The sequence below is a fragment of the Panthera tigris genome, chromosome A3 (genome assembly GCF_018350195.1).
Source record: "Panthera tigris isolate Pti1 chromosome A3, P.tigris_Pti1_mat1.1, whole genome shotgun sequence".
Taxonomy (NCBI): Eukaryota; Metazoa; Chordata; class Mammalia; order Carnivora; family Felidae; genus Panthera; species Panthera tigris.
In genome coordinates this window covers 108094840-108119859 of record NC_056662.1, presented here as the reverse complement: position 1 = coordinate 108119859, position 25020 = coordinate 108094840, and the positions used below count along the sequence as shown (strand labels likewise).

The 25020-nt window shown below is 40.1% G+C and overlaps 2 protein-coding genes across 3 annotated transcripts in view; one reads left to right on the top strand and one right to left on the bottom strand.

Moving 5' to 3' along the window:
• Positions 1–14543, bottom strand: part of HNRNPLL (heterogeneous nuclear ribonucleoprotein L like) — a 37807-nt gene extending 23264 nt beyond the window's left edge. The window contains exons 1-2 of one of the 2 annotated variants that reach the window (XM_042982133.1): positions 13958–14543; positions 3732–3850 (exon numbers count right to left, since the gene is read on the bottom strand). In XM_042982133.1, the coding sequence (XP_042838067.1) occupies positions 3732–3850; positions 13958–14152 (314 nt within the window). In that variant the 5' untranslated portion in view covers positions 14153–14543. The remainder of the gene's footprint in view (positions 1–3731; positions 3851–13957) is intronic. The other variant, XM_042982134.1, reaches the window with a different exon arrangement.
• Positions 13440–25020, top strand: part of GALM (galactose mutarotase) — a 115303-nt gene continuing 103722 nt past the window's right edge. The window contains exon 1 of the mRNA XM_042979651.1: positions 13440–13780. Coding sequence (XP_042835585.1) covers positions 13768–13780 — 13 coding nt within the window. The 5' untranslated portion in view covers positions 13440–13767. The remainder of the gene's footprint in view (positions 13781–25020) is intronic.

Here is a 25020-nt window from a genome sequence, read left to right as displayed (position 1 = left end):
AAAGATACTCATCAGATGATGATAATCATGGTTGTCTGTGAACAAAGAGGGTGAAGTTATTTACATTTCATTGTATACTCTTGGGGAGGAACATATTTTAACACATGAAATGAAAAAGAAAGCAATGAAGAGAGGGAGGGAAGAAAGAAATCAAAGCACATGGATCACAGTCGGGGAAATATTATGTCCTCTATTCATAAGAACAAGCACCTTAAAAAAGGTTTTAAAATACAATTAGCATGGGTTTTATAATAGCAGAAGGCTGCAGAAAGAACATCAGGTCAGGTACTCAGTGACAGCACTATTTCTGAATCAGGCATCTAGACCTATCGCTACCCTTTAGAAAGCAGCAAATGATTTACTAGTAAGAAACAGACCACTTTGTAGCCTGGCATAGTATGTAGTTTCTTATGAATTTCACCTTTCCTCATTTATAAAACGTGAAAGACTGTTGTCAAGATTATAGTTACTGAATACAAACTGCTTGCCTCGCCTCATTCATCTTCATATCCTCAGAATCTAGAAACAGAGCTGACACGTAACAGGCATTCAATCAATATCTGTTGGTCTATGAGGCTTGTTAGCTCTCCCCACCCACAATTGTTCAAACTTAAAGAAACTATTGAAACAGTAAGATAAAGAATTATCAATTATGAATATAAAATATAAATTCCAAGAAAGAAATATTATTTTTAGAAACTTCTTGATGAAGTTCTGAAGTCGTGCATACAAAAAAACCAGAAAACCCTGGAATCAGGACTATGCTAAAGAAATTAAAGAAGGAGGCACTTGGGCGACTCAGTTGGTTGAGTGTCCAACTTCGGCTCAGGTCCTGATCTCGCGTTTGTGGGTTCGAGCCCCGCATGAGGCCCTGTGCAGACAGCTCAGAGCCTGGGGCCTTCTTTGGATTCTGTGTCTCCCTCTCTCTCTGCCCCTCCCCTGCTGGTGCTCTGTCTCTCTCTCTCAAAAATAAGTAAACATTAAAAAATCTAAAAAAAAAAAGAACAAAAGAAATTAAAGAATAAACATTCTCCTCCCACAAATGTAAGGTGGTTGAATAGCTAAATAGTATTACCAAGTATGTTAATAATGCCCTTTGATTCTTTGGAACACAGAAAATTATAAAGGTTGAAAATTAAATTTTTTATTGACCTGTCATAGACTTGGTCTTGTAAAACTGCCTATGGTAACTACAATAAGAAGTGAGCTAGAAGCACAGATTTAGAAGTGAAAAAGTGGCATCACATGAAGATAAAGAAGGGAAAATTAGAATGTTGCAGACATTTTAGAATGCACCTAAATTATCTGTCACGTAATTTTTAAGAAATCTTGAAAAGCATAATGAGGAAGATATGAGAGTAACAAAGAAAAAAAATAAAAGGGCTAAGGGACATGGTAGGGTCAAGTGCTTTCAACTTATAACTCAAAACACATTTACTAATATTTAAACAAAAGCTGGAGGAGGCGAAAGATTTTATTATACAAATTGGGTCCCAAAAGGTTTGTTTTAAAATATTAAACCAATATAGCTAATTATACCTAGCATGCTCTCCCTTAATGGAAGGGGAAAAGGGAAGAAGAGAGAGTACATCTTTTTAAACATTCTTTTGATCCTAACAGATGAACATACTACAGAATAAAGACAACAAATACACAGAATTTTATTAGACTGACACAACCATTCTCAACATCTTACAGTTTCTCCTCAACTTCTTTCCTACGCATCTAGTTTTCAGGTATAAACTTACTCGATGTTGAACTTGGTGACGCACCTTTTTACATGAGCAGTTTCTATATCATCTCTATAATCCCACACACACCACTAAAGAAATAAACAAACAGAGAAAGGTTCTATAAATGCAACATTTTGAAGCAAAACACCTACTCCTCACCGGAGGCTGTTCAGGGTTCTTTCAGTTTTAACAGCAGCCACCTCTTATTCAAGATCATTTCACACAATTAAAACTCCTAGTGCACATATTTATGCCAATTAAACTTTTAATTTTACACTAACTTGTTCCAATTATTTCACGACTTTTTAATCCACAAAACTACCAATCCTGAGGGCAGAATGATGTACTATGCAAATTAACAGAATTACATTCACATATAAAACACTTTACCATGGACTAAATATCAAAAAGTATACAGGCCACTCAAAAGTGATTCACATTAAAAAAAAAAAAAGAAGAAGAAGAAGTGATTCAAATAATTCAACAACTTCCACAAATAGTTCTATTTCTTTAAAGCCGAACATTCAAATCTTGTGTCATAATTAACATAAAAATGTCAATATAGTTATGATTGCTCTAAAGTTCCCACCAGTATTTGCTCGTCGACCTGTTTTCTGACAGGACTCCAGTATCTCTTGGCTTTAAAGAAATCACTTTAAAAGCCTAAAATAAAATTACCAAATAAAAAATAAACCAGAAATAACCATCTCTTTCTAATCCCATAGGACACTGCAACCCACGGGGTTAGTCTAGTACCAACATGCAAATCTAAATAAGGTCTAAGTTTGCTTCAATATATAATGTTCCCGACAAACTTAATTTCCAATATCCTCTTCAAATGACTAAATAGGGATGTAGTCATCTGAATGACATTTCAAGAAACGGACTTTCCTTTGCCCATGTGGACTGCCAATCTGTACATCCAATAATAAACAATACGTAACGGTGGTCTCTAAGGTGCATAAGTTGAGGATAACAGGTTTGCCATGTCACCCACCTCTCTGTAAGATCATCAAAGAAATTAAAGAAGATGCCATGATGGAAGGTGTCACCTAACTCTACTATTCCTTTGAGGCAATGATTCCTTTCTGTTGGACATCTCTGCTCACTCTCTCACCATCTATTTATGCATCCTTTCAATACCCAAAACTCCACATAAATTTCCATAAAATTGAAGCAATCAAGTTATCTCAGCAAATACACTGAAATCTCTCCCCTGTTTATGTATTTTGATTTGGACTGTGTCTCTGATGCCTCTAACCAACGTATTCACCAAGGAAAAAATAAAATAAAATCAACTCTACACTATCCATACTAATAAGAGAACAACAGCCGAGCACACTCCAAAAATAATTTAGAAAGAATTTTTGAGTGTCTATTTTTGGCAGTACATTCACTTTTCTGATTATATTTTCATTTGAGTCAATATTCTTAAGCATACGCTAACTATGGAAGAGAAAGGAGGAGACTGAGTGAATACAAAACACAAAAAGAAACTAGGATAAAACACTGACTTCTCATGATCTGCAGAAGAACTCCTGGCAGCACACACCTAAGGCAAATAATGCCTACCCTTCATCTACTCACTTTTAGTTGCCAATTAATTCTTAAACATTCCAAAATAAACAACAACAAATCAGTATTTAAGTACCGCTACCTGAAACTCTAAAGATGAAGGGCGTAAACTCATTCAAACATGAAAGCAGTGTTTAACAAGGAGTCATGGACTCATTTTGAAAGTCAGATAAAAGATGAAATTACCCATTTTGCATATAGCCTGGCTGGGGAGTGATAGGTGATCATGGATCCACAAAAATACATCTCTGCGTCATCCCAGGAAGGAAAAAAATAAGAGGCTTAAAAGGTTCTAAAGAAATACTGTCACAGGCAAACTTAATATATACTATGGTCAAACATCAAAGCTTATATCATAGCAAGCAAGCAAGGCTTGTTTTACTATACTGTTTTCAATCTGCATGAAGTCCCTAGGGTCCTTACCATATTGTCCCAAATTTCTCCAGGGCCTCCACAAGGTCTGCTTCCACCACAGATTCACAGAGTCCTCGAACATGGACAACAGGTGAAACAGAAACTTTATGATGACTTCCACCTGCCTCCTAGCAAAAGAAAATAATTTCTAGTTAAAAATTTTAAAGGTCTAAATTGCATCTATAGTAGATTCAATTCTGCATTAAAAAGCAAACATCAAAAAAAATTCCAAACCAAACTGCATTCACAAGTTAGCAAAAGGACCTGAGAAAAAAAATCATCGATTGTTAGGCATGAAAATTTTGATTTCTTAGAAGGGGGTATTTTCTCTTAATAAGAAGTACAACATAGGGGTGCCTAGATAGCTCAGGGCTAGCTCTTGGTTTCAGCTCAGCTTATGATCTCACAGTGTGGGGATTGAGCCCCGCGTCAGGCTCTGTGCTGAAGGTGCACAGCCTGCTTGGGATTCTCTCTGTCCCTCTCTCTCCGCACCTCCCCCATTGTGCACGCACACTCTCTCTCAAAATAAATAAAAAGAAGTACAACATAAATTAATAACTTATTTCAACTGCAATAAAATCTCAGAAAAAATTTCAACAGATGCAGAGTATGTTATGACTGGAATTATATCATATACTGATAATTTCATTACAAAATATCAAAATCTCAAGTAGTCCAAATGAACAAAAAAAAAAAATCCCAATTTAAAATGTTTCTTTAATACAAAGATTACAAACTTTATATCATCTTTTGTCCTTGTTTAATTGGTTATCTCGTTCCACACTAACTTAAAGCTACTGTGCTTACTTAAGCAGCACACTTGACAGCTTAAATTTGTACAAGGTACCATCTTTGTTGATGAACAAGTAGTGCTCAAAAATGCAAGCCTTCCTGGGCTTCTCTGGAATACTCTGTATCTTTTGAGTACATCCAGGAGGTAGTTTTAAAATACACGTATATGGACTATGTATGAGAATTATTTTGACCGTGAAAATGGCTCTATCATTTACTTATTCAAGTTCTTTTTTTTTTCCAAGTTCTATTTTTTTTTCTTTTTTTTTTTTTTTTTAATAGGCTCCATGCCCAGTGTGGAGCCCAATTCGGGGCCCAAACTCATGACCCTAAGATCAAGACCTGCTGAGATCAAGAGTTGGATACTTAACCAACTAAGCCACGCAGGCTCCCCTGAAGTTTTATTAAGACAAAAATCTGTATTTTACAACTAGCCACTGGGCACCTCTCTTGCATCACTTCAGAAATGACTTCCATATACGATCCACACACACACACACACACACACACACACACACACACACTCAAAATCTATTAAATGAAAAGTTTTTTCTCCTACAAACAGACTAATCTAAAAGCATAAATGTTTTATCATTAAAACTTAAGAATTATTTTAAGAAAATTAAATGTCTTTATGGCTATTTTAAAAGACTCACCAATTTCTCTTTATAATATTATAAAGACTGTTAGAAAAATATAACAGTCCTGTGCACTGCCAATAAAAATGTTATGTCACAGTTTAAAGAGTTGATTTAAAAATATAAAGTAACCATGGGACTACTCTCTTATACTATCGTCAAATTCAACAAATAAATTTAGTCCTCTGCAAATATTAATCCAATACTTGGAATTTCATTTGAATTGTTTATGCTGAGTCAAGCAGATATTCATTACATGCCACTAAGTTTGAAATAAATCATTCTGATTGTACACTATGTAACCCAACACTATTACAACCTTAACAAATGAGACTCTTTCCCTAAATGAAACTCAACAACCAAATGTGCACTGTCATCATTAAACTACTAAGCATAAATGGACAACTATACAAGAGTTCTAAATCATAGCTAAAACCTAATGTAGAGCATATATTTAAATATATTTAAAGTATAAATAACAAATTTTACTCTAAAAATAATCAGACAACAACAGAAGTCAAGAAATAAGACAGTCCTCTCAGTTGATCCCTAGAAATCTGCTGGCAAAGGTAAAAGTGCAAAAGAAAACTTCACTGGCCAAGACTATTCAAAAAGCTACTATAAAAAAATAGTGGAAGGAGGATTTCAGGTTAGCTAAAAAGAGACAACAGGGGTGACTAGGTGGCTCAGTCAGTTGAGCGAAGGACTTCAACTCAGGTCATAATCTCACCCTTAGTGAGTTCAAGCCCTGCATGGGGCTCTTTGCTGTCAGCAATGAGCTGGCTTCAGATCCTCTATCCCCGCCTCTCTCCGTACCTCTCCTGCTCGTGCTCTCTCAAAAATAAACATTTTTAAAAAAGAGAGAGACAACAAAGGCATTATTTGAGTCTTCATTTTATAATGGATAAAAACTACTATGAAATATGTTTTAGAGACAAATGGAGAAATTTAAATAGAGATAGGATTTTATATTATGTAATAGAACTACTTATTGCCTTAGGTAACATTATAATAATAGTAATGTTTATGTGATAAGAATATCCTTATTCTTAGGAAAGCTGGGATCATTTAAAGAGGGACTGTCATCATGTCTCCAACTTTCACAGTTTAGGTGAAAAAATGTATATAAATATAGATATACACATATGGAGATAAAATCCCAAATGGCAAAATGTTAAAAACTGCTGAATCTAGGTGAAGGGCATATGTAATTGAATATTTCTCAGAATAAAAAGTTGGGAAATTATTTTATTATGTATTTAAGGCCTATAATAAGGTATGAGGAACAATATAAATAGTCATTAACTCACCAACCACTTTAATAAATAAAACACTACCCAATAGTTGAATACATCTCCTACCTCCCTTCCCATCATGGATAGCCACTGTCTTGAATATAATGCTAAAAAAAATATGACTATTTTTCAAATTGGTCTTCTCACAAAGAAATGGATCTCAGGACCAATTTTAAAATCCCTCAAAAATATCTAATTTTAATATATTATTATTTAATTACATTTCCTAAATGGAATAGCTCCAGACTTAAAGTCATTCTTCAGAAGTAGGAACTTATTAAATGCAAACAATATGGTACTTAGGGGAAGATATGATTATCTCAACCTCAAGGCAGAAAACATACCCTGTATCCACTGTATTTCCCTATTTCCACTCAATTCATCTGCCATTCATAGAGATTTCTCTAATCTTTACATTATGTCCCCTTTTCTTGAACTTAAAATTTTCCCATCTGTAGTTTAAATAAAGAAAAAAAAAAAAAAACCTGAAGGAGTCACATCTGAGGGACCACAAAAAAAGAAAAAAACCCTAGGGATGTTTCCAAATATAAAACTGATATATTAATGGTATCTTTTCAAACAATATTTTCACAACCCCCTTTTTCCCCCAATACTAAAACTTTTCTTAAATCAGTATTTTCTTATCTCTACTTATGCTTTATACTGGTGGTAAGAAATCTGCAATCTGTACAGCTTCTTTTACCTACCCTAAAGTTACCTCTTTTAAGCATCATACTATGTATCTGAGTCTGAAATTGGTGAATAAATGAGTATTGTTTGCCCCATTGTCATATATTAACACTTTGATCATGTCTTCTCCAGTTCAACAAAGTTTTTTTTTTTTTAATCCTTTCTCATACAGAAGCCCAAAGTCCTTCCATTTCTAGGTTCCCTCTTCATCTATTTATGTCCATTACTTGTCAGACTAAAAACAGTATTCCAAATAAGCACCCAGCAAACGAAGACATGCCTGCAATTTATATACACTTTTTTTTTTGTTTTTGTTTTTGTTTTTGTTACCCTAGTCCTTCTTTGGGCAAACTCTGTCAACTATAATGGAGGCATTATTTGGTCCCTTGGGCAGACTACCGACCAGTCTAGTCATACCATTCCAAACTCTCAGCCCCTTAAAAGTTATCTCAAGGACAAACTCCAATAATACCAATTTTCAGTGCTAATTTTGACTATTGCAGATTGAAGACTGAGCGCTACTGAAAAGAAGGGAAGCTCAGGAGAGTATAAGTGAAGCTTCTGAGAGGAATGAGATGGGCCCGTTAACGCCTCTTCACATAGTAAAATAAATGTAAACTGGCAAAGGCCAGGCACAATGTCCTTATTAGGCTTTTTTGTTTTCCCAACATCTCCATGCCCAACACATGCTTAACAGCATAACACTTGCTCAACAGCAACTGAACAACCTTCTTCTGCCCTCTCAGAATTATAAAAAAGACCAAACTCAAGTTCAATCATTCATCCCCCAACACCAGACACAGAACTACTGCCAAGTGCTTATCCAGCTTCTCCTTAAACACTTCCAGTGACAGGAAACATACTACTCATGAGACAATCCATTATATTTTTAGAAAATTCTTCGTATGTATCCAAATCTGTCTCCTTGTAGCTTTGTATCCAAAATGGTCTTTGAAGTCAGACCAGTGTTTGAATCTTTGGATGTTCACTGGCTCCAGTGATCTTGAGCTAATTGCCTTTTTGAGCCTCAGTTTCACTATTAAAAAAAAAAAATCCTTACCATGTAAGATTACACTAAATGGAACAAAAATAAAGTGTCTAGTACAGTGCAAGATGGAGTTATTAAGGGTTCAAGAAATATTGGGGCACCTGGGTGGCTCAGCCGATTGAGCATCCTCAGGTCATGATCTCACACTCCGTGAGTTCGAGCCCCGCATCGGGCTCTGTGCTGACAGCTCAGAGCCTGGAGCCTGCCCCAGATTCTGTGTCTCCCTCTCTCTGCCCCTCCCCCGCTCATGCTCTGTCTCTGTCTCAAAAATAAGTAATAAAAACATTTAAAAAAAAAAAGAAATATTAAAAATTAAATATTAAAGGTAAAGCACCCTTACCCTTATCTACATTTCCCTCTTCTACATGACAAACCTCCAATTATTTGTAATGATTTCTCAAACCACACCTAAATATACCCTAGAGGCTAAATATCCCCCTTGCCCCACCACCATTCTTGTCATTCCTCTTATAATGTGATTTCAAGTGTCTTTTTCTATTCTAGTAATCATTCTCTGGATGCATTAGAATTCATCAACATTAAAAAAAAAAAAGAATTTATCAATATTGTACCAAAAAATGAATACAGTATTTCTAGGTATTTAAGGTTTTCCCTTTTACTTTGGATACTGCATATAGACCAAGGAAAAAGGAGTTTTAAGGGACAGCTGAAAATATCTTTTAACCCACTCTATGCTTAGAGTTAACTACATAATTTTTCTTACTAAATTAAACTAAACAATCACATCTCTTCGTCTTTCTTTTTTTAAAGAAACAATACACCAGATCCAAAATATGAGAAATCCTTTCATTTTCTTATCTAAGTTTTCAGGTACACTTGATCCCATAACACAACAAAATTAAAAAGAACAGCCATACCATTCAAATAACTTTTTAAAAAATAACCTTTACTTTTTTACTCATGCAGCAGGGATTATCTGGTTTTGCCTACCCAGATCTCCTTCCCCCTTCTTCTGGTTAAACACATACACAACCCTGAACTCTGTATTATTCCACTGGAATTTTTTTTCTTTTTTTTTTTTTTAATTTTTTTTTTTTAATGTTTATTTATTTTTGAGACAGAGAGAGACAGAGCATGAATGGGGGAGGGTCAGAGAGAGAGGGAGACACAGAATCTGAAACAGGCTCCAGGCTCTGAGCTGTCAGCACAGAGCCCGACACGGGGCTCGAACCCACAGACCGTGAGATCATGACCTGAGCCGAAGTCGGCCGCTTAACCGACTGAGCCACCCAGGCGCCCCTCCACTGGTATTTTCAATCACACAATCATGCCTATCCAACTTCAGAAGTAGCCCAGTGATTAGCTGCAGGGCTAGGGAAGCTAAAAAGTGTTGATCAGAAGGGATAAATATGGACACTGGGGAGAGGAGAAGAGTATTCTCTATTTGCTAGCTATAAAAATTGCAAGTCTAGTTTTATAGCTACATGGAGGAAATAGAGCATATAGAATCAAGTTTCAGTGACATCATCTAAATCCCTAGATCCAGCCATGCCTGAAACCGCGACCACAACTTAGCTTTCTCAGTTACGCGGGCCAACTTTTTGTTTTGCTTAAGCTCACCTGAATTGTTGCTGTGGCTGAAACTACAAGCTTTGAAAGGTGTATTCAATTTCAGAGGCAAAAAAAAAAAACAAAAACAAAAAGGCATTAAATGACGTAGAGTCACAGATTTTTAGATATGGAATTTTTACAATTAATTTATTTTCAGAAAAAGAAAAAGAGAACTCAAGCCAGGAAGAGGCAGAGAGAGAGAGAGAGAGAGAGAGAGAGAGAGAGAGAGAGAATCTCAACCAGGCTCTGCACCATCAGCGCAGAGCCCAACTTGGGGCTCAAATCTACAAACTGTGAGATCATGACTGGAGCCGAAATCAAGAGACCAACGCTTAACCAACTGAAACACCCCGGCACCCCTGGAATTTTTTTTTTCTTTACTTTTATAACCCCATCACAGACAACAGCACCTGGCACATAAAAGGGGCTCATGTATTGTTTTCTGATGAATTAAGAGATCACAGTGATCATCTGATCCAACCTCCTCATGATGGTTGAGTTCCAGAGAGGTTAAGTCACAAAGCATGTTGTTGGTAGCAGAACCAAAACACCTGCCTTGGTTGGGCTTATAGGTCTATTAAAAAGCTCTTTTCATTGTATGTACTAACACGAAGAAATGTAGTCACTTGTTAAAACCAAAAGATAACAAAACCTACTACCTTTCTCTTCTTTCCTAATACAAGGCCTGAAAATCCTCACAACAGCAGCATAGCTAGAGACAGAGGACATTTATTGCTATAGAAGCCTTAAAAATTAAAACTCTGGCGCTTACCTCCAGGGCACACACATCCTTTAGCTTTTTCATTCCCCAGGGTGTATTTACTATGCTCACTGTCAGCCTCTAAACTTTTTCTGTGGGAACTAAGCTAACAAAGTGACCTCACCTTATCCCCCATCCCGTATTCATCTAATAAACCATCATTAATATTCCTATACATCTCTGTAATTCAGATCCTTAAAGTATAATAGTGTATCTTAAATTCAAACTAGCTCCTCCACATAATATATATCGCTAAGAAATCCTAGGATCTACGTTTTTATCATGACATTTTGCCATCTTACAAGTCTATTTATTAAACATTGAGAAACTTATATTTTCATCTCATCGGCAAACAAGCCACTTTAACAATCTGATTTGCCTGTTTACTCACTAGCAGAAGACAGTAAAAAAAAAAAAAAAAAAAACTTGAAAGTCTCCAAAATGAATTAGCATTCCATAAATTTTTATCGATATCAATCTTTATATAAGCAGATCTTTCTAGGTAACCTCTCAATTTAATTCTTCAGTTGGTTTCACCAAGTAGAGCCCTAATATTTGAAGTCAAGCTGCTTTCTAAAAAATAAACAGATATAGAAATTTACTATTCATATGATCTTGAAGGTTGAAGGTCATGACTTCTAAATTTAAGACCACCACTTACTCCACAAGAATAAAGTAACTTATAATACACAGCACACACTTTCATAATCCAGCTTTGTTCAACAATGCAGCACAGTGAATCTGAAACACTCTAGGAATTTCTGGTCTTCAAACTAAGTACCAGAAGACATAAATTTGAAGAGTGTCTTATTTCTCATATCTGAACTACTAACTCACTTCTCTATACACCTTAACACATCATGATCATTCACAGTGATCAATTCATCTTTAACTTAGGAGCATTTGTAGAAACATGGCTTTTCTTAAATACTTTCTTTCCTCTTTACATCTAATTAATAGATTAAATTAATAGATTAAATAGATTAAAGCACTCATGGAAACTTAATTATCAAAAGCTAAATAATGTAAATCCTTGAAGACTTACTTTGCACTTGACAAACCTCCAACTGAGTTGAAAAGATTGCCCATCATTGTACCTAATCTGCATTTGCTGTTATTTAACAGTTTGACCACAAAGTATTTCTTCTCTGGCTGGACTGTAGGACAACTGAGGTTGAGCCAAAACCATTTCAGTTAGATAAATTACCATACTTCTGGCTGATGACGCACTAGACGTTAAACTTTTATCCAGGGAATGCCTATCCTAATAAAATTTTATTATGTACAGGTTTCCATAGTTGCAGTAATTTCAAAATAGTACCAAAAATCGCATGAAGAAAAAGGTTTAAACACAGGAAAAATAAGCCTTCATTAGATTTCACAGTGCAGCACTGCTCCTACTGTTAAAAGCAATTCACACTCTGAGAAACAAAATAGCAGTAAATAAACAAAAATTAAAATTTATAACTCAATCTGCATTTATTAGATCCTGTCTGGGTAATTTAAAAGCTGCATTACATTAATCACTGAATTATAACTTCAGGTATAGAAAGGCTCAACTTTTATACTAAAAGAACTCAAGACTAGGGGTGAATTGACTTTCCCAAAGGCACACAGATCATATGCGAGCTAGGACTCCTGACTCTCCCCAAGCCCTGACAAGTACTATTTCCACTGCCAGATACCATTCACTTTGGATATATTAAGCATATATTATTTTCTTCCCAACATGCAAAATAATCTATTGCCTTAATGTTCAATCTGTTTCTCAAAAAAGATTTTTTTTCATTAAAGAATTTAGGTATCTTTCCAACACACTTAAGACATTTCATGCTATTGCACAAAAAACTCAAGACTTGTGGCAAAAGAAATACACTGACGCTTCTAAAAGATCAGTTACAATATTCCTGTTTCCAAACTTCCACAATGGAATTGGCTTTGAACTGAAACATTTAGAAGACATGCATTTTTTAATGCACAAGCCCAAGATACATTTGGAGTATGCCAAATACCTAGGCACAAAAATCAAGTCATACATATCTAGCTATAAGGAAACATTAACTTAGAAGAAGAAAAAGTTCCTTTTTTCTAATGTGTTGAAACCTATGTCACAGTTTCAAATTGGGAAACTAACGTTGGTAACTACTGACCATAATTTTTTTTATATAAAAATTCAAACAGGGGCACTGGGTGGCTCAGCCGGTTGGGCACCAGAGTCTAGATTTCAGCTCCGATCGGATCGTCATCCCTCGGGTTTGTTTGGGATTCTCTCTCTCCCTCTCTCTGCCCCTCCCCCCCACCCCACCCTGTATCTCAAGATAAATATTTTTTTAAAAATTCAAATACCTAAAAAGTTTATCATTGGCCTCTTATAAAGGGTGAAAAACATTTTAATAGAATATATGTGTACATTTTCTTAAATTTCAGGAAAAGTCTCCTTTCAAAAAATCAATTAAAATGTGTCAAATGTTTAAAAGACATCTAAACCGCTAACACATATTAAGTACACCAAAAAAGGGCAAAGACTTTTGCTTTGCTTTGTTTCCTTAAAGTCTCCATGCAACTGAAGCTGAGTTACTACTTGCTGCGGATAAGACGATTTTCACATTCCTTCTGCCTCCAGCTAACGTTTCTGATAAGAGCAACAAGAATCTAGGAAGGTGTGTTTAATCCAATTCCGAGCTCAGTCCTTCCTTTCGTGGGGCAAATTTGGAATAAACCGTCCATGAACTGTGGTGATTTTAAGATTTGTTTTACTTGAAAATAAGGGTGGTGTTAACACCTACCAACACTTGTTTTTTTGACCGAAGAGCTAAGATCTGTACTGAGCAATAATCCTAAAACTGGGTAGCAAAGCATGCGCACCATGCCTGCCAAGAGTAAAAATTTTGAAATTAGACCTCCAGGCGAACTAGGGTGTGAGCTCCAGAGCGTAATTTGTCATTCAGTTACGGCTCTGCTCAGGACCCAGGTGAAGAGAGACCCCGGCGGAACCGACGCAACAACCATCCTGCGACCGTGACCAGCGCGCAGATGCTGCGGGCACAGGGGCAGAAGGGAGCCGGGCGTCCCGACGCCGGCCAGCAGCCGGAGTTGAACTAACAAAGAGCTTATCGCGCACCGAAGCCCCCCGGGAGCGGAAGCAACGCCGCCCCGCCGCCCCCGCCGGGCTACCCTCCCCAAGTTCAGGGCCGGCAGACGACTCGCACGCGGGGCCTGCAGCCAGGCCGGAGCCGGGTTCGCGGTCGGGATGCGGGAAACAGGTAGGGCAAAGAATAAAAACCCCGAAGAGAAGAAAGAGCCGGCGCTTCCCGACGCGGTCAGCGCAGCAGCAGAGGGCAACGAGGCGCGCGGAAGGCCCCGGGGCCGAGTCCCCGCCGCTCGGCCCTGCTTCCCAGGGAGCCGCCAGGCACAGCGGACAGGGCGCCGCGCTTTGTTACCGGCTGTGAGAAGCTCCGGCCGCCGCCGCCGCCGCCGCCATCGCCCCCGCCCCGGGGCGTCGCTTCCCGGCGGTTCTCGCCTTCCTCAGCCGAGTAGTCGATCTCCCCCTCCTCGGTCTTAAGGCGCTTGGCCTGGCTCTCGTACTCGCGGTCCTCCTCGTACGCCTCCCTGGGAGAGGATGAGGAGGAGGACATGGCGGCGGCCGGAGGGACCGGCGGGCAAGCGGGTGGGGGTGGCGGCGGGGCGCGGGCCTCGGACGCCGCCGGCCAGTCCCCGCCACTGGCCGCGTCTCTTCAGCGAAGGTCTGCGCTGCCGGGCCGTCCGCGGGGGCCAGGCGCCCAGGAGCCAGTGGGGGTGCAGAGATCGGGCGGGATGAGGGGGCGCCCCGGGAGGAGGCTCCGGAGCGGCCGCTCCCCTTTATTACGGAGCCAACATTCAGCCTCTCCCTCCTCCTCCTCCGTCTTCGCTCCCAGCCCGGGGGAGCGAATCTAAGGATGGGGACGCGACTGTGGCTTCCGGTCTTCCCTCCTCCCCTAATCCGCTCCCCGCCGCCCAGGCCGAGCCTCCGCCCCCGCCTTAGCTGCCGCCGCGCAGGATCGAATCCAGCCGCAGCCCGCGGGAAGCGCCCCTTAGCCTGGGTCCCGCTCCCTATTGGCAGGGGGAAAAGTCGACCAGGCTTCCAATTGGTTGCAAGGGCTGTTCGTCAAGTGCCGCCCACGGCTCGGCCTCGCCCCCCCTCCCTGCGCCGTGTGAACTCGCCGCTGGCCTGCCAGTCCCGAGCGCGCGACGTCCGCAGCGCGCTGTCCGGGAGCCGTTGCTGCCCGGCGGCCGTTAACGTTGTTCGGCTCCCCCGAAGCCAGGCGCTGAGTGAACCCGGGTGGTGACGAGGCGTGCAGTGAAGCCAGGGCTGCGGGTGTTAACCGCCCTCCCGCTAATTTAAATGCTTTTATTACTTCTCTTCCGAAGAGAATGAGGAAAACCTCTAAAATCCCTGCAGATAGACCTCGCACAGCCCTTAAAACTACAGAGGCTGAGGGGAGGAAAGGGTTTGGAACCATCAAAAGTAGCCTTCTAGGAAGAAGCCTTATGTGGTGTGCAAAATCTGATAAAAGTGGGTGCACCCTGTCCGCCCCTAACTAGGTATTCGAGAACAGCAGCCCACATTTCCATTTAGCAAGGTGCCAGTCAGAAGAAGACGCTCCACATGGGTGAATGTCAGTTTGATCACTTAACACTCATTTGTCATCTAGACCCTTCTTTCCTGACAGTTATAAGGGACTGGTCTATAAGTTCCTGCTCCAGTTAAATGTTTTAAATCTCCCATATAATATGCCATGCTTCTTCCCAGCCCTTTCCTTTCGGGATGATCTGTTTATTTCACATTATCATTTATTCTTGAAAGATACATACAAAAGCCTATCAAAACCCTTCAGGCCACAGCTCACTTCCTCTGTGGAGCCCTGAGGATTCTTCCAAGCTTCTGGTTGCTGTTTTCTCTTTTTGCAACAAGGCCCTTTTATACTTAACCTCCTAGAGTGTTCTAGAAACGCTGGAAGACGAACTTTGCTCTTTTCATCTTTGCAAATCCAGTTCCTGTGCAGACCCCTGGCACAAGTTAGGTACTCAGCAATGCTGAATGAGTGATCCCTAGGAAATAAAGGTCCAGTATCTTTCAGGAGAGAAACTGGAAAATCTAGCCCAACCTAACTGCCCTCTGTGACTTAACCCTTGGAGGATTGTCTAGGATCAGGAGTCACTTGAGTGTTTCCATTGTCCTTGTCCCTCAGATGCTCCCCTAAATGTGGCTCTTCCTTTCCTAACCATGTGGATTGTTTCCTCCTCCAGCCTAGTTCTCTCATTTCCAAGGTTACTTCCTCCAAATAAGCCATTTTTATTTATTGCTGGCAATGCTTTAACATATACTATTTTATGTTTTATAATTTACACTGCCTGTCATTTTGGAAAACAATTGCAAGTTTTTCACAGCACCATACAGCTTATAATCAGATTTGTGCGCAGTTGCAAGTGTCTACTGACAAAATAGAACAACAAAAAATTTTAGAAATGTATTTTTTAAATTAAGATAGAATGGAAGTGGACAGAAGAAATATCAAAGGGGGGAGCTGCAGTGCTAGCTACAGAGCAGAAATATTATTGGCAGAGCACTGCGAAGAATGAGAAGAGCCAGAAGGAAGGCCTTATACAAACTTTCCAAATATTTCATAGTAATGGTGAAAATGTTTTAAAGTCTCAAAACCTACCTCCAACCCATAGATTATACCAACTTAATATGCAAGTCTCACACCAATCCATAAGGAAACCCAGCCTTACTGAACTTTGTTGCTATACTGTTTACTAACAGAGGGTAGGAATCAATATGTACCAGCATGAAACTTCATCTTTTGATGAATAGCTCACATCAAACTGTTAAGTAAAAAAAACAAAACAAAACAAAAACTGAAGAAGTAAAAATGTAGAAAGCATGTTTAAAAAACATAGATCAGTATGTTGGCCATGGGTTATCTGTGAGCTTGTTGCTGATGAGTTGTTCAGTGACAGTAAGTCCTTCGATAAGGAAAATGCTAGCTAGCTCATCATTCTACCATGAGAAGAGCTAAAGAAGGAGGGCATAAATTATACTCTGCATGGTTTAACTTAGATGAAATAAAGAAATTACTTGCTGTCCAGTAGCCAGAAATGCCTAAGAAACCCAGAAACAGCTCCTAAATGCCATGACTTTCTGGAATTTCTGTTGCAGGACACATAGCTTCAGTCTTTTGGCTGATTGTCTAAATGTTTGATTGGATTGGCCGCTGTTGATTAGGGTAAGAAGCAGCCTTGAACTACCATTGCCACAACTCAGAGTGGATTCAGGGGTTATACTACAGTGAGAGACAAATCCAGAGGAGCCCTGGGGAAATCGATAGTCAAGGTCCTTTATCTAACCCCGAATTGCCCTTTAGTTTTAAATCTCCATGCTGACTATGTAATTTTTAAGATACTGTGCCAGGTGATGAAGGGACCAGAAAACTATATGAGATGGTCTTTGCCTTCTCAAAGCTTGCAATCAAGTCGAGGAAACAAGGCACATGTAATATACATGCAGTAATAATTACAGCCATTTACAATGTGCCAGGCACTGTGCGAACCACTGTTAAGGGCCATGTGAACAAATTCTGACAGAAGCCCTCTAACAGGCATTATTATTGCTATGCCCATTGTATGATTAAAAAAAAAAAAAAAACAGTGTAGGAAGGGTTAAGGGACCTGCCCTAGAGACAAAGTAAACCAGAGAGCCGGTATTAGAACCCAAGCAATCTGATTCCAAAGCCAGTATACTTCATCAAGAAGAATGATTGAATTATTACATTTTTTTTACTGCCATCAGAACACAGATCTTATAGTCCTTTATCATGATACTAATTTATTCGCTAATTTCTTTTTTTTTTTAATTTTTTTTTTTAACGTTTATTTTTGAGACAGGGAGAGACAGCATGAACGAGGGAGGGTCAGAGAGAGAGGGAGGCACAGAATCTGAAACAGGCTCCAGGCTCTGAGCTGTCAGCACAGAGCCTGACACGGGGCTCAAACTCACGGACCACGAGATCATGACCTGAGCCAAAGTCAGATGCTTAACCGACTGAGCCACCCAGGCGCCCCTTATTCGCTAATTTCTACCAGGGTTTATGCAGCTGTATGTCTAGAAAGAGGTGAATAGATTATAATTTTCACCATTTTCATTGGTATAAGGAAATTCAATTCGCCTCCGTAAGAAATTACAAATATAATACACTGTTTTAGTATCTTTTTTTTTTAATGTTTATTTATTTTGAGAGAGAGAGAGAGAGAGAGAGAGTGTGTGTGTGTGTGTGTGTGTGTGTGTGTGTGTGTGAAGGGGGGAGGGACAGAGAGAGAATCCCAAGCAGGTTCCATGCTGTTTAGTGCAGAGCCCAACACAGGGCTCAAACTTGGGGTTTGAACTCATGAGCCATGAGATCATGATCTGAGCTGAAACCAAGAGTCGGACACTTAACTGACTGAGCCACCCAGATGCCCCAATTTAATGTTCATTTATAAATTTAATTTCTATAGAAAAAGGCTCAAAAATCATGAGAAAAGTATCACAATCTTCTGATGGATACATCATTTGAACCAGAGATGCAAATTGTGAACTTTTCATGCCCAAACTCAATTTTCAATATTGCTATTTTTTAAAAGTTTTTAAAGTTTTATTTATTTATTTTGAGAGAGACAGAGAGAACATGAGCAGGGAGGGGCAGAGAAAGAGGGAGAATCCCAGTCAATTAGTTCCTATGAAATCAATTAGTTCCCATGAAACTTTGTCAAATCCAGAATATGTTTGTGATGATACCACTGCCATGTTTCACAGAGATCCCCAAGAAAGGGCACTGTGGTGCTGTTACCCAAGCTAGTCCCTTTAATTTGATCCACATTTGGTTTGTTAGGGTCAAAAGAAGCCACTGTTCCAAGAGGATGCACCCCGCAGGAAGTGCCCCGAGCACTATTAGCTCACTGTGCAGTCAAGTGTAACCACAGTGGTATTCTTTTTCAGCTGCTATTATCATGCACATCTCCTTTGGGGCTAGAACTACAACCCTGTTTGGCCTCTTTAAAAATAAATAAATAAATAAATAACAATCTGTGATAAGTCAGCAAAAGTAAAATAGATTAACCTTACAGAAGTAGCTCATATACCAAATAATGATAGGTAAAGTTCAGATTTTTGTTATAGCCACTTAGTCTTAGAAATAATACTTAAACTATTTCCACTTCTAACTCCTGTGAATTGAGACTGCTTTACACATCTTTAAAAATAATTTTCGTAAGTAAAAAGAGTCAAATCCTGGCATTTCTATCCACAGTTGAGAGTAAGTAGAATCTGTCAAAGCAAATTCACCTTGCATATGAAAATATAGATAAAACAAAATTAACACGTAGTTGCTAACACTTAACAAAAGGGTATTAAGTGCTACTGATCATTCCCAATTGTGTGGAATGTGAAATAGTTGGTAGTAATCAGTAGTTCTTAATGCCTTTTTGTTGTTAAGTATGAGCTCTTGGTTCTTTTCTGTCTTTTTTAATTTGAGAAAAATAAAAATATCTTGGAAATGGCCCACTTCACCCCATCAGGGAAGTTTCCTTAGTAAGTAAGTTACTAATTCACTCCTTCTTCCTTCCTGATCTTTGATGCTGGGACCACTCTAAAAATGACAAGGAATACTACAGATAACACATAAACTAGGTTTTTCAGGCCTTTTTTTTTTTTTTAATGTTTTTATTTATTTTTGAGAGAGAGAGACAGAGCACAAGCAGGGGAGGGACAGAGAGAGGGAGACACAGCACAAGCAGGGGAGGGACAGAGAGAGGGAGACACAGAATCTGAAACAGGCTCCAGGCTCTGAGCTGTCAGCACAGAGCCCAACATGGGGCTCGAACCCATGAACCAATGAGATCATGACCTGAGCCGACGTCGGATGCTTAACTGACTGAGCCACTCAGGCGCCCCTTAGACCTGTTTTTTGACCTTTGCTGTCTTCAGCTTTTTTGGCCTGGTGGTATCGTTGCATTCTGAATATGTTAGGGGACATTTGAATCAAATAGAATAGATTTTTAACAGAATTGTATAACTGTTTCCCTTGATACTATGTACTTTCCCAAACCATCGTGGCACTTTCCCCACCACCACCCCTAAGACCAGAAAATTAATAGACCACCTTTGTTTTAAGACAGAAGAAAAGTGTTTTTTCCATGCATCCTAACCACAAGTCAGCTACTGAGTTTGGCTAGGCCTGTGCCATTCAATACAGTGGCCACTAGTCACACATGGCTACTTTTATTTAAATTAGTTAAAATTAAATAAAATGTAAAATTCCGTTTCTGAGTCACACTGGCCACATTTTAAGTGACCAATACCCACATGTATGACTGGCTGCTGCTTTTGACATGCTGGACTGGACTGTAGCATAGGCAATGACTGTCTCATTCATCTTTGCGTCTTCGTCACCTACAACGTTGTACAGAGAAGGCACTGGCCAGACATTTATTGGTCTGAATTAAGCTTCTCTTTCACATACCTCAAGAAAACGGACATAAAACAAAGAATGGAAGCTTTGCAAGATATGTCTATGCGTATGTCTCAAAGATTGATCTATAATTTGATTTGCTCCTCACCCATATTTGAAATGAGCTCACTTAAAAAGTAGAATTACAGGGCTGTCTGGGTGGCTCAGTTGGTGGAGCGTCCGACTTTGGCTCATGGTTTGTGAGTTCAAGCCCCACATTGGGCTCTGTGCTGACAGCTCAGAGCCTGGAGCCTGCTTCGGATCCTGTTCTCCCTCTCTCTCTGCCCCTCCCCGGCTCATTCTCTCTCTCTCTCTCTCTCAAAAATAAATAAAATAATCATCATCATCATAATAATAATTACATTTTTCAACCAACTAAGCTCATTTTGTACACTGGATGTACCAAAATGTGTATGATTTAAATTCATAGGCGCGCCTGGGTGGCTCAGTCGGTTGGGCTTCCGACTTCGGCTCAGGTCATGATCTCGCGGTTCGTGAGCTCGAGCCCCACGTTGGGCTCTGTGCTGACGGCTCGGATCCTGGAGCCTGCTTCGGATTCTGCGTCTCCCTCTCTCTATGCCCCTCCCCGGCTCATGCTCTGTCTCTCTCTGTCTCAAAAATAAATAAAACATTGAAAAAAAATTTTTTAATTTAAATTCATAAATCAACCAATTGTATTAAATGAGACACATCTAATGAAAGAATTCCTATTGTGAATCCTCTTCAAAAGTGAAAATTCCTTTCACAAAGCAGTCACTCTCTGATTTATCTTTAAGAATGCCATTACATGAACATCAGAATTTGCACCGAAAGAAGGATTAGGCAAACAAAAATAGTTTTCTTTAAAGGTGCTATCATAAGCATCCAAAGCAAGGGGCGCCTGGGCGGCTCAGTTGGTTAAGCGGCCGACTTCGGCTCAGGTCATGATCTCGAGGTCCGTTGAGTTCAAGCCCCTCATCGGGCTCTGCGCTGACAGCTCAGAGCCTGGGGCCTGTTTCAGATTCTGTGTCTCCCTCTCTCTGACCCTCCGCCGTTCATGCTCTGTCTCTCTCTGTCTCAAAAATAAATAAACGTTAAAAAAAAATTTAAATAAGCATCCAAAGCTAAAAGTTTGTAGGATAAATTTACTATTATTACTACTTACAAATAAAATAACCAGCACTACATAGCACTTTAATATTTCCGAAGCAGTTTCATATATCTTGCCTTATTTGATTTTCACGGAAACTTTATGAGGTAGACAGGGTAAGTCCTTACTATCTCCATGTGGCAAAGTTCAGAAAAGTTAATCTTTTGTCTCTAAATTGCCATCTTCTTGGGGCGCCTGGGTGGCTCAGTCGGTTGAGCGTCCGACTTCGGCTCAGGTCACGATCTCGCGGTCCGTGAGTTCGAGCCCCGCGTCGGGCTCTGGGCTGATGGCTCAGAGCCTGGAGCCTGCTTCCGATTCTGTGTCTCCCTCTCTCTCTGCCCCTCCCCCGTTCATGCTCTGCCTCTCTCTGTCTCAAAAATAAATAAACGTAAAAAAAAAAAAAAATTAATTGCCATCTTCTTTCCAGTATAACAATGAGGACATATGAAGTATTTTTTTGTAGTGATTAGATTAGAATTGGAACTTTTAATTTTTCTGCCCTATTCGGATGGAACTACTTTCTTAGGAATATAATATTTAATCATATAATGTGTGTGTGTGTGTGTGTGTGTGTGTATACCTGTTCAGAGAAGGCCCTCAATAAATACTTGCTAAATAAATCAGTGAATACATGCATGATCCTGAAAACACAGACTCTTATCAGTCAAAGTTTAGTTTCAGAGAACAGAATCCATTCCAGTTAGTTTAAGCTGGAGGTATTAAAGTACTTTAAGAATAATGGAGAGTATTACTAGAATGATTCTCAAAACCCCACCTCAGAACTAGGATACCAAAAGAGCTGTGCTCTCCCTCACTCAGACCTGACAGCTGCAGAACTGCACCAACACGGCCGCTATCTGGCAGCCACCAGAATCCACTTCCACAGCCAGCCCCAGAGTCCTACGATACTAACCATCACCCGAACCGGCGAAATGGCTGCCCCACCCCAAGCTTCCCAATGGTCACAAAGCTAATGACTGAACGCTAGAACCTATACAGAAGAGACAATGCCTCCACGATCATGGCAGCGGAGAGGCAGCCTTCCAGGGCTTCCGTGGAAGCCTCTGCTAATTGTTGAAACCTAAGTACTTCCATGATAATAGCTGCAAGAGAGTCTGGAGGATGTCATTTGTCCTTATCAGCCACTGCAGCACAGGAAGCATACTCCAAAGCGAGAAGGAGGATGTAATGACTGCCAGGTGCAATCCTCCGTATCCTCCACACTCACCTAAAGAAGTCGATCTGTTTTCTTAGATTGGTGCTTTCAAACTTCAATGTGCATATAAATCACCTGGGAATCTTATGAAAATGCAGATTCCGACTCAGTAAATTGGCATAGAGCCTACAATTTTGCATTTCTAACAAGCTTCCAGGTGCTGCTGCTGCTGCTGATGTTGAAGACCACATTTCGCATAGCAGCGTGTTAGATACGTCTCCTCCACCAGGCTGCCCAGTGAATGCGGTGTGCTGAGGTGATGATTCCCTTCATCCCTTGGGACAGCTAGGTGAGGCCACGGGCACACACAGCCTCCAAGCCAGTTGGCTCCAGCTTCCCTCAGTGTGCCATGCAAGTACCAATATTTTTTCCCTGTACTGTGATGTGGGAAGCATTGAACTATTTGAATAAACATGTCAGTTACTGAGTCTTCGCAAGTAGTGGCCAATTCATGTGCTCTTTCTGGAATCTTTTAAAAATATCAACTATTCTTGCAACAAGTTTAGAGAACTAAAGATATCTGTAGTCAACTTACATATCACCAAGTCAACTCTTATAGTGAAGATTTAGAGTGAGAAAAGATAGTATTGGTATATCATGTTATCTCAAGCAAGGTCTTTAAGATGGCTTCAGCTCTTCTGCCAATGACATCAAAATGACCATCGGGAGGGAGAGGAGAGAAAGTCAATCTGCTTGATTATTTCTAGAGTGCAATGGTGTTTTGCACAAAAGAAGGGGAAATTTATAAAAACAATATTTGGAACTGTTTCTTCATAAATACCAATGTGTACATCTGCAATTTAGACGTAGAAAATCTGTGTATGTGTGTGTGTGTGTGTGTCCTGCAGACAGTAAGACAAACTCTAATCCTTTTAAACCAGGTGAGGCAACAGTTTCAGTGAGTCAAACTGAGTTGTTTTTTTCACAAGCAGCAACCTTTCAACCACTCCTTAAATCCCTTCTCTGTCCCCAACCTCCCAGCCTTATCAACCAGCTAGAAGTGGAACACCTCAAAGTGTAGTTGTTGGGTAAGAAAAGAAAAGAGAGGGGCACCTGGGTGGCTTGGTCGGTTAAACGTCCGACTTCGGCCCAGGTCATGATTTCACCGTCCGTGAGTTCAAGCCCCGCGTCGGGCTCTGTGCTGACCGCTCAGAGCCTGCAGCCTGTTTCAGATTCTGTGACTCCCTCTCTCTCTGCCCCTCCCCTGTTCATGCTCTGTCTCTCTCTGTCTCAAAAATAAATAAACGTTAAAAAAAAAATTAAAAAAAAAAAAAAGGAAAAGAAAAGAGAGAATTTTGTAGTCATAGCCTTACATGGAGAGCAAGCCTGCGAGACCGGTGGTGTGGGGTCCTGAATGGTTGGGGCACCATGGCTGTTGTAGGCCCAGGGATGGAGGGCAAGGAGCTGAGAACCCCAAAGATAAATTTCACCCAGTTCACAGCTTCAAAAGATTAAGTCTGCCCAGTATTGTTGTGGGGAAGGAAGATTGCCAGTGACCTCCAGATTACCAAGCCCCAGCCTTAGAAATTCAAATATAAGACAGAGAAGAGTGGGTTAAAGAAGATAAATGATCTAGAAATGAAATGGTCTGAAGAATCAGGCTTGTATTGATTGCTGTTTACTGTATTCCTGGTTCTTTGAAGGGATCTAATTGTGACATGCCAGACATCCCCACAATTCAATCCTGAGACAGATTCAGTGATTCATAATCCAGTTGACATCATTGCCACATTGGGAATGAATCGATTCTTACTTTTAGACACCCACAGCTACAACATCAATTCTCTTCTGCATTTTCAGCTGGACCTATAGCCACCTCAGTAAAGACTGCATTCCCAGCCCCCTTTGTAGCGGGCTGTGGCCATGTGACAACGTTCTTGCCAGCGGAATATGAGTAGGTAGGATGGTGGAACTTAAATCCCTTCTCTGTCTGCATGATTTGCTTAAAAAAGATATTGTTTGCCTCCATGTTCTCTCTTTCCCTTCCCACCTGCTGGAGTGCAGATGTGGGATTGAATTAGCTTTCACCATGCAGAACACTATAAAAGATGGCAGAGCAGCGAGATCGAAGGCACTAGGTCCCTGGATGATTTTTATGGAGCAAAGCCACTCCGCAGCCTGAACCACATACTTCCAGACTGTTACATGAGAAAGACAAACTTCTGTTTTGCTTTTATGCCTTAGTTTGGGATCTCTTGGTAAAGACAGTGTCTAGTCTGTACCTAACATACCTATGTTAGCCCCTCCAGGGAAGGATACAGGATTGCTGGAAACCACAGCTTAAAAGAATACAGGGGCGCCTGGGTGGCTCAGTCGGTTAAGCGTCCGACTTCAGCTCAGGTCACGATCTCGCGGTCCGTGAGTTCGAGCCCCGCGTCAGGCTCTGGGCTGATGGCTCAGAGCCTGGAGCCTGCTTCCGATTCTGTGTCTCCCTTTCTCTCTGCCCCTCCCCCATTCATGTTCTGTCTCTCTCTGTCTCAAAAATAAATAAACATTAAAAAAAATAATAAAAATTAAAAAAAAAAGAATACAGATTCTTTTACACTTTACAATTTTGTGCCATATACACATATTTCCTAGTTATTAAAAATTCATCAATTGAGGCACCTGGGTGGCTCAGTTGGTTGAGCATCT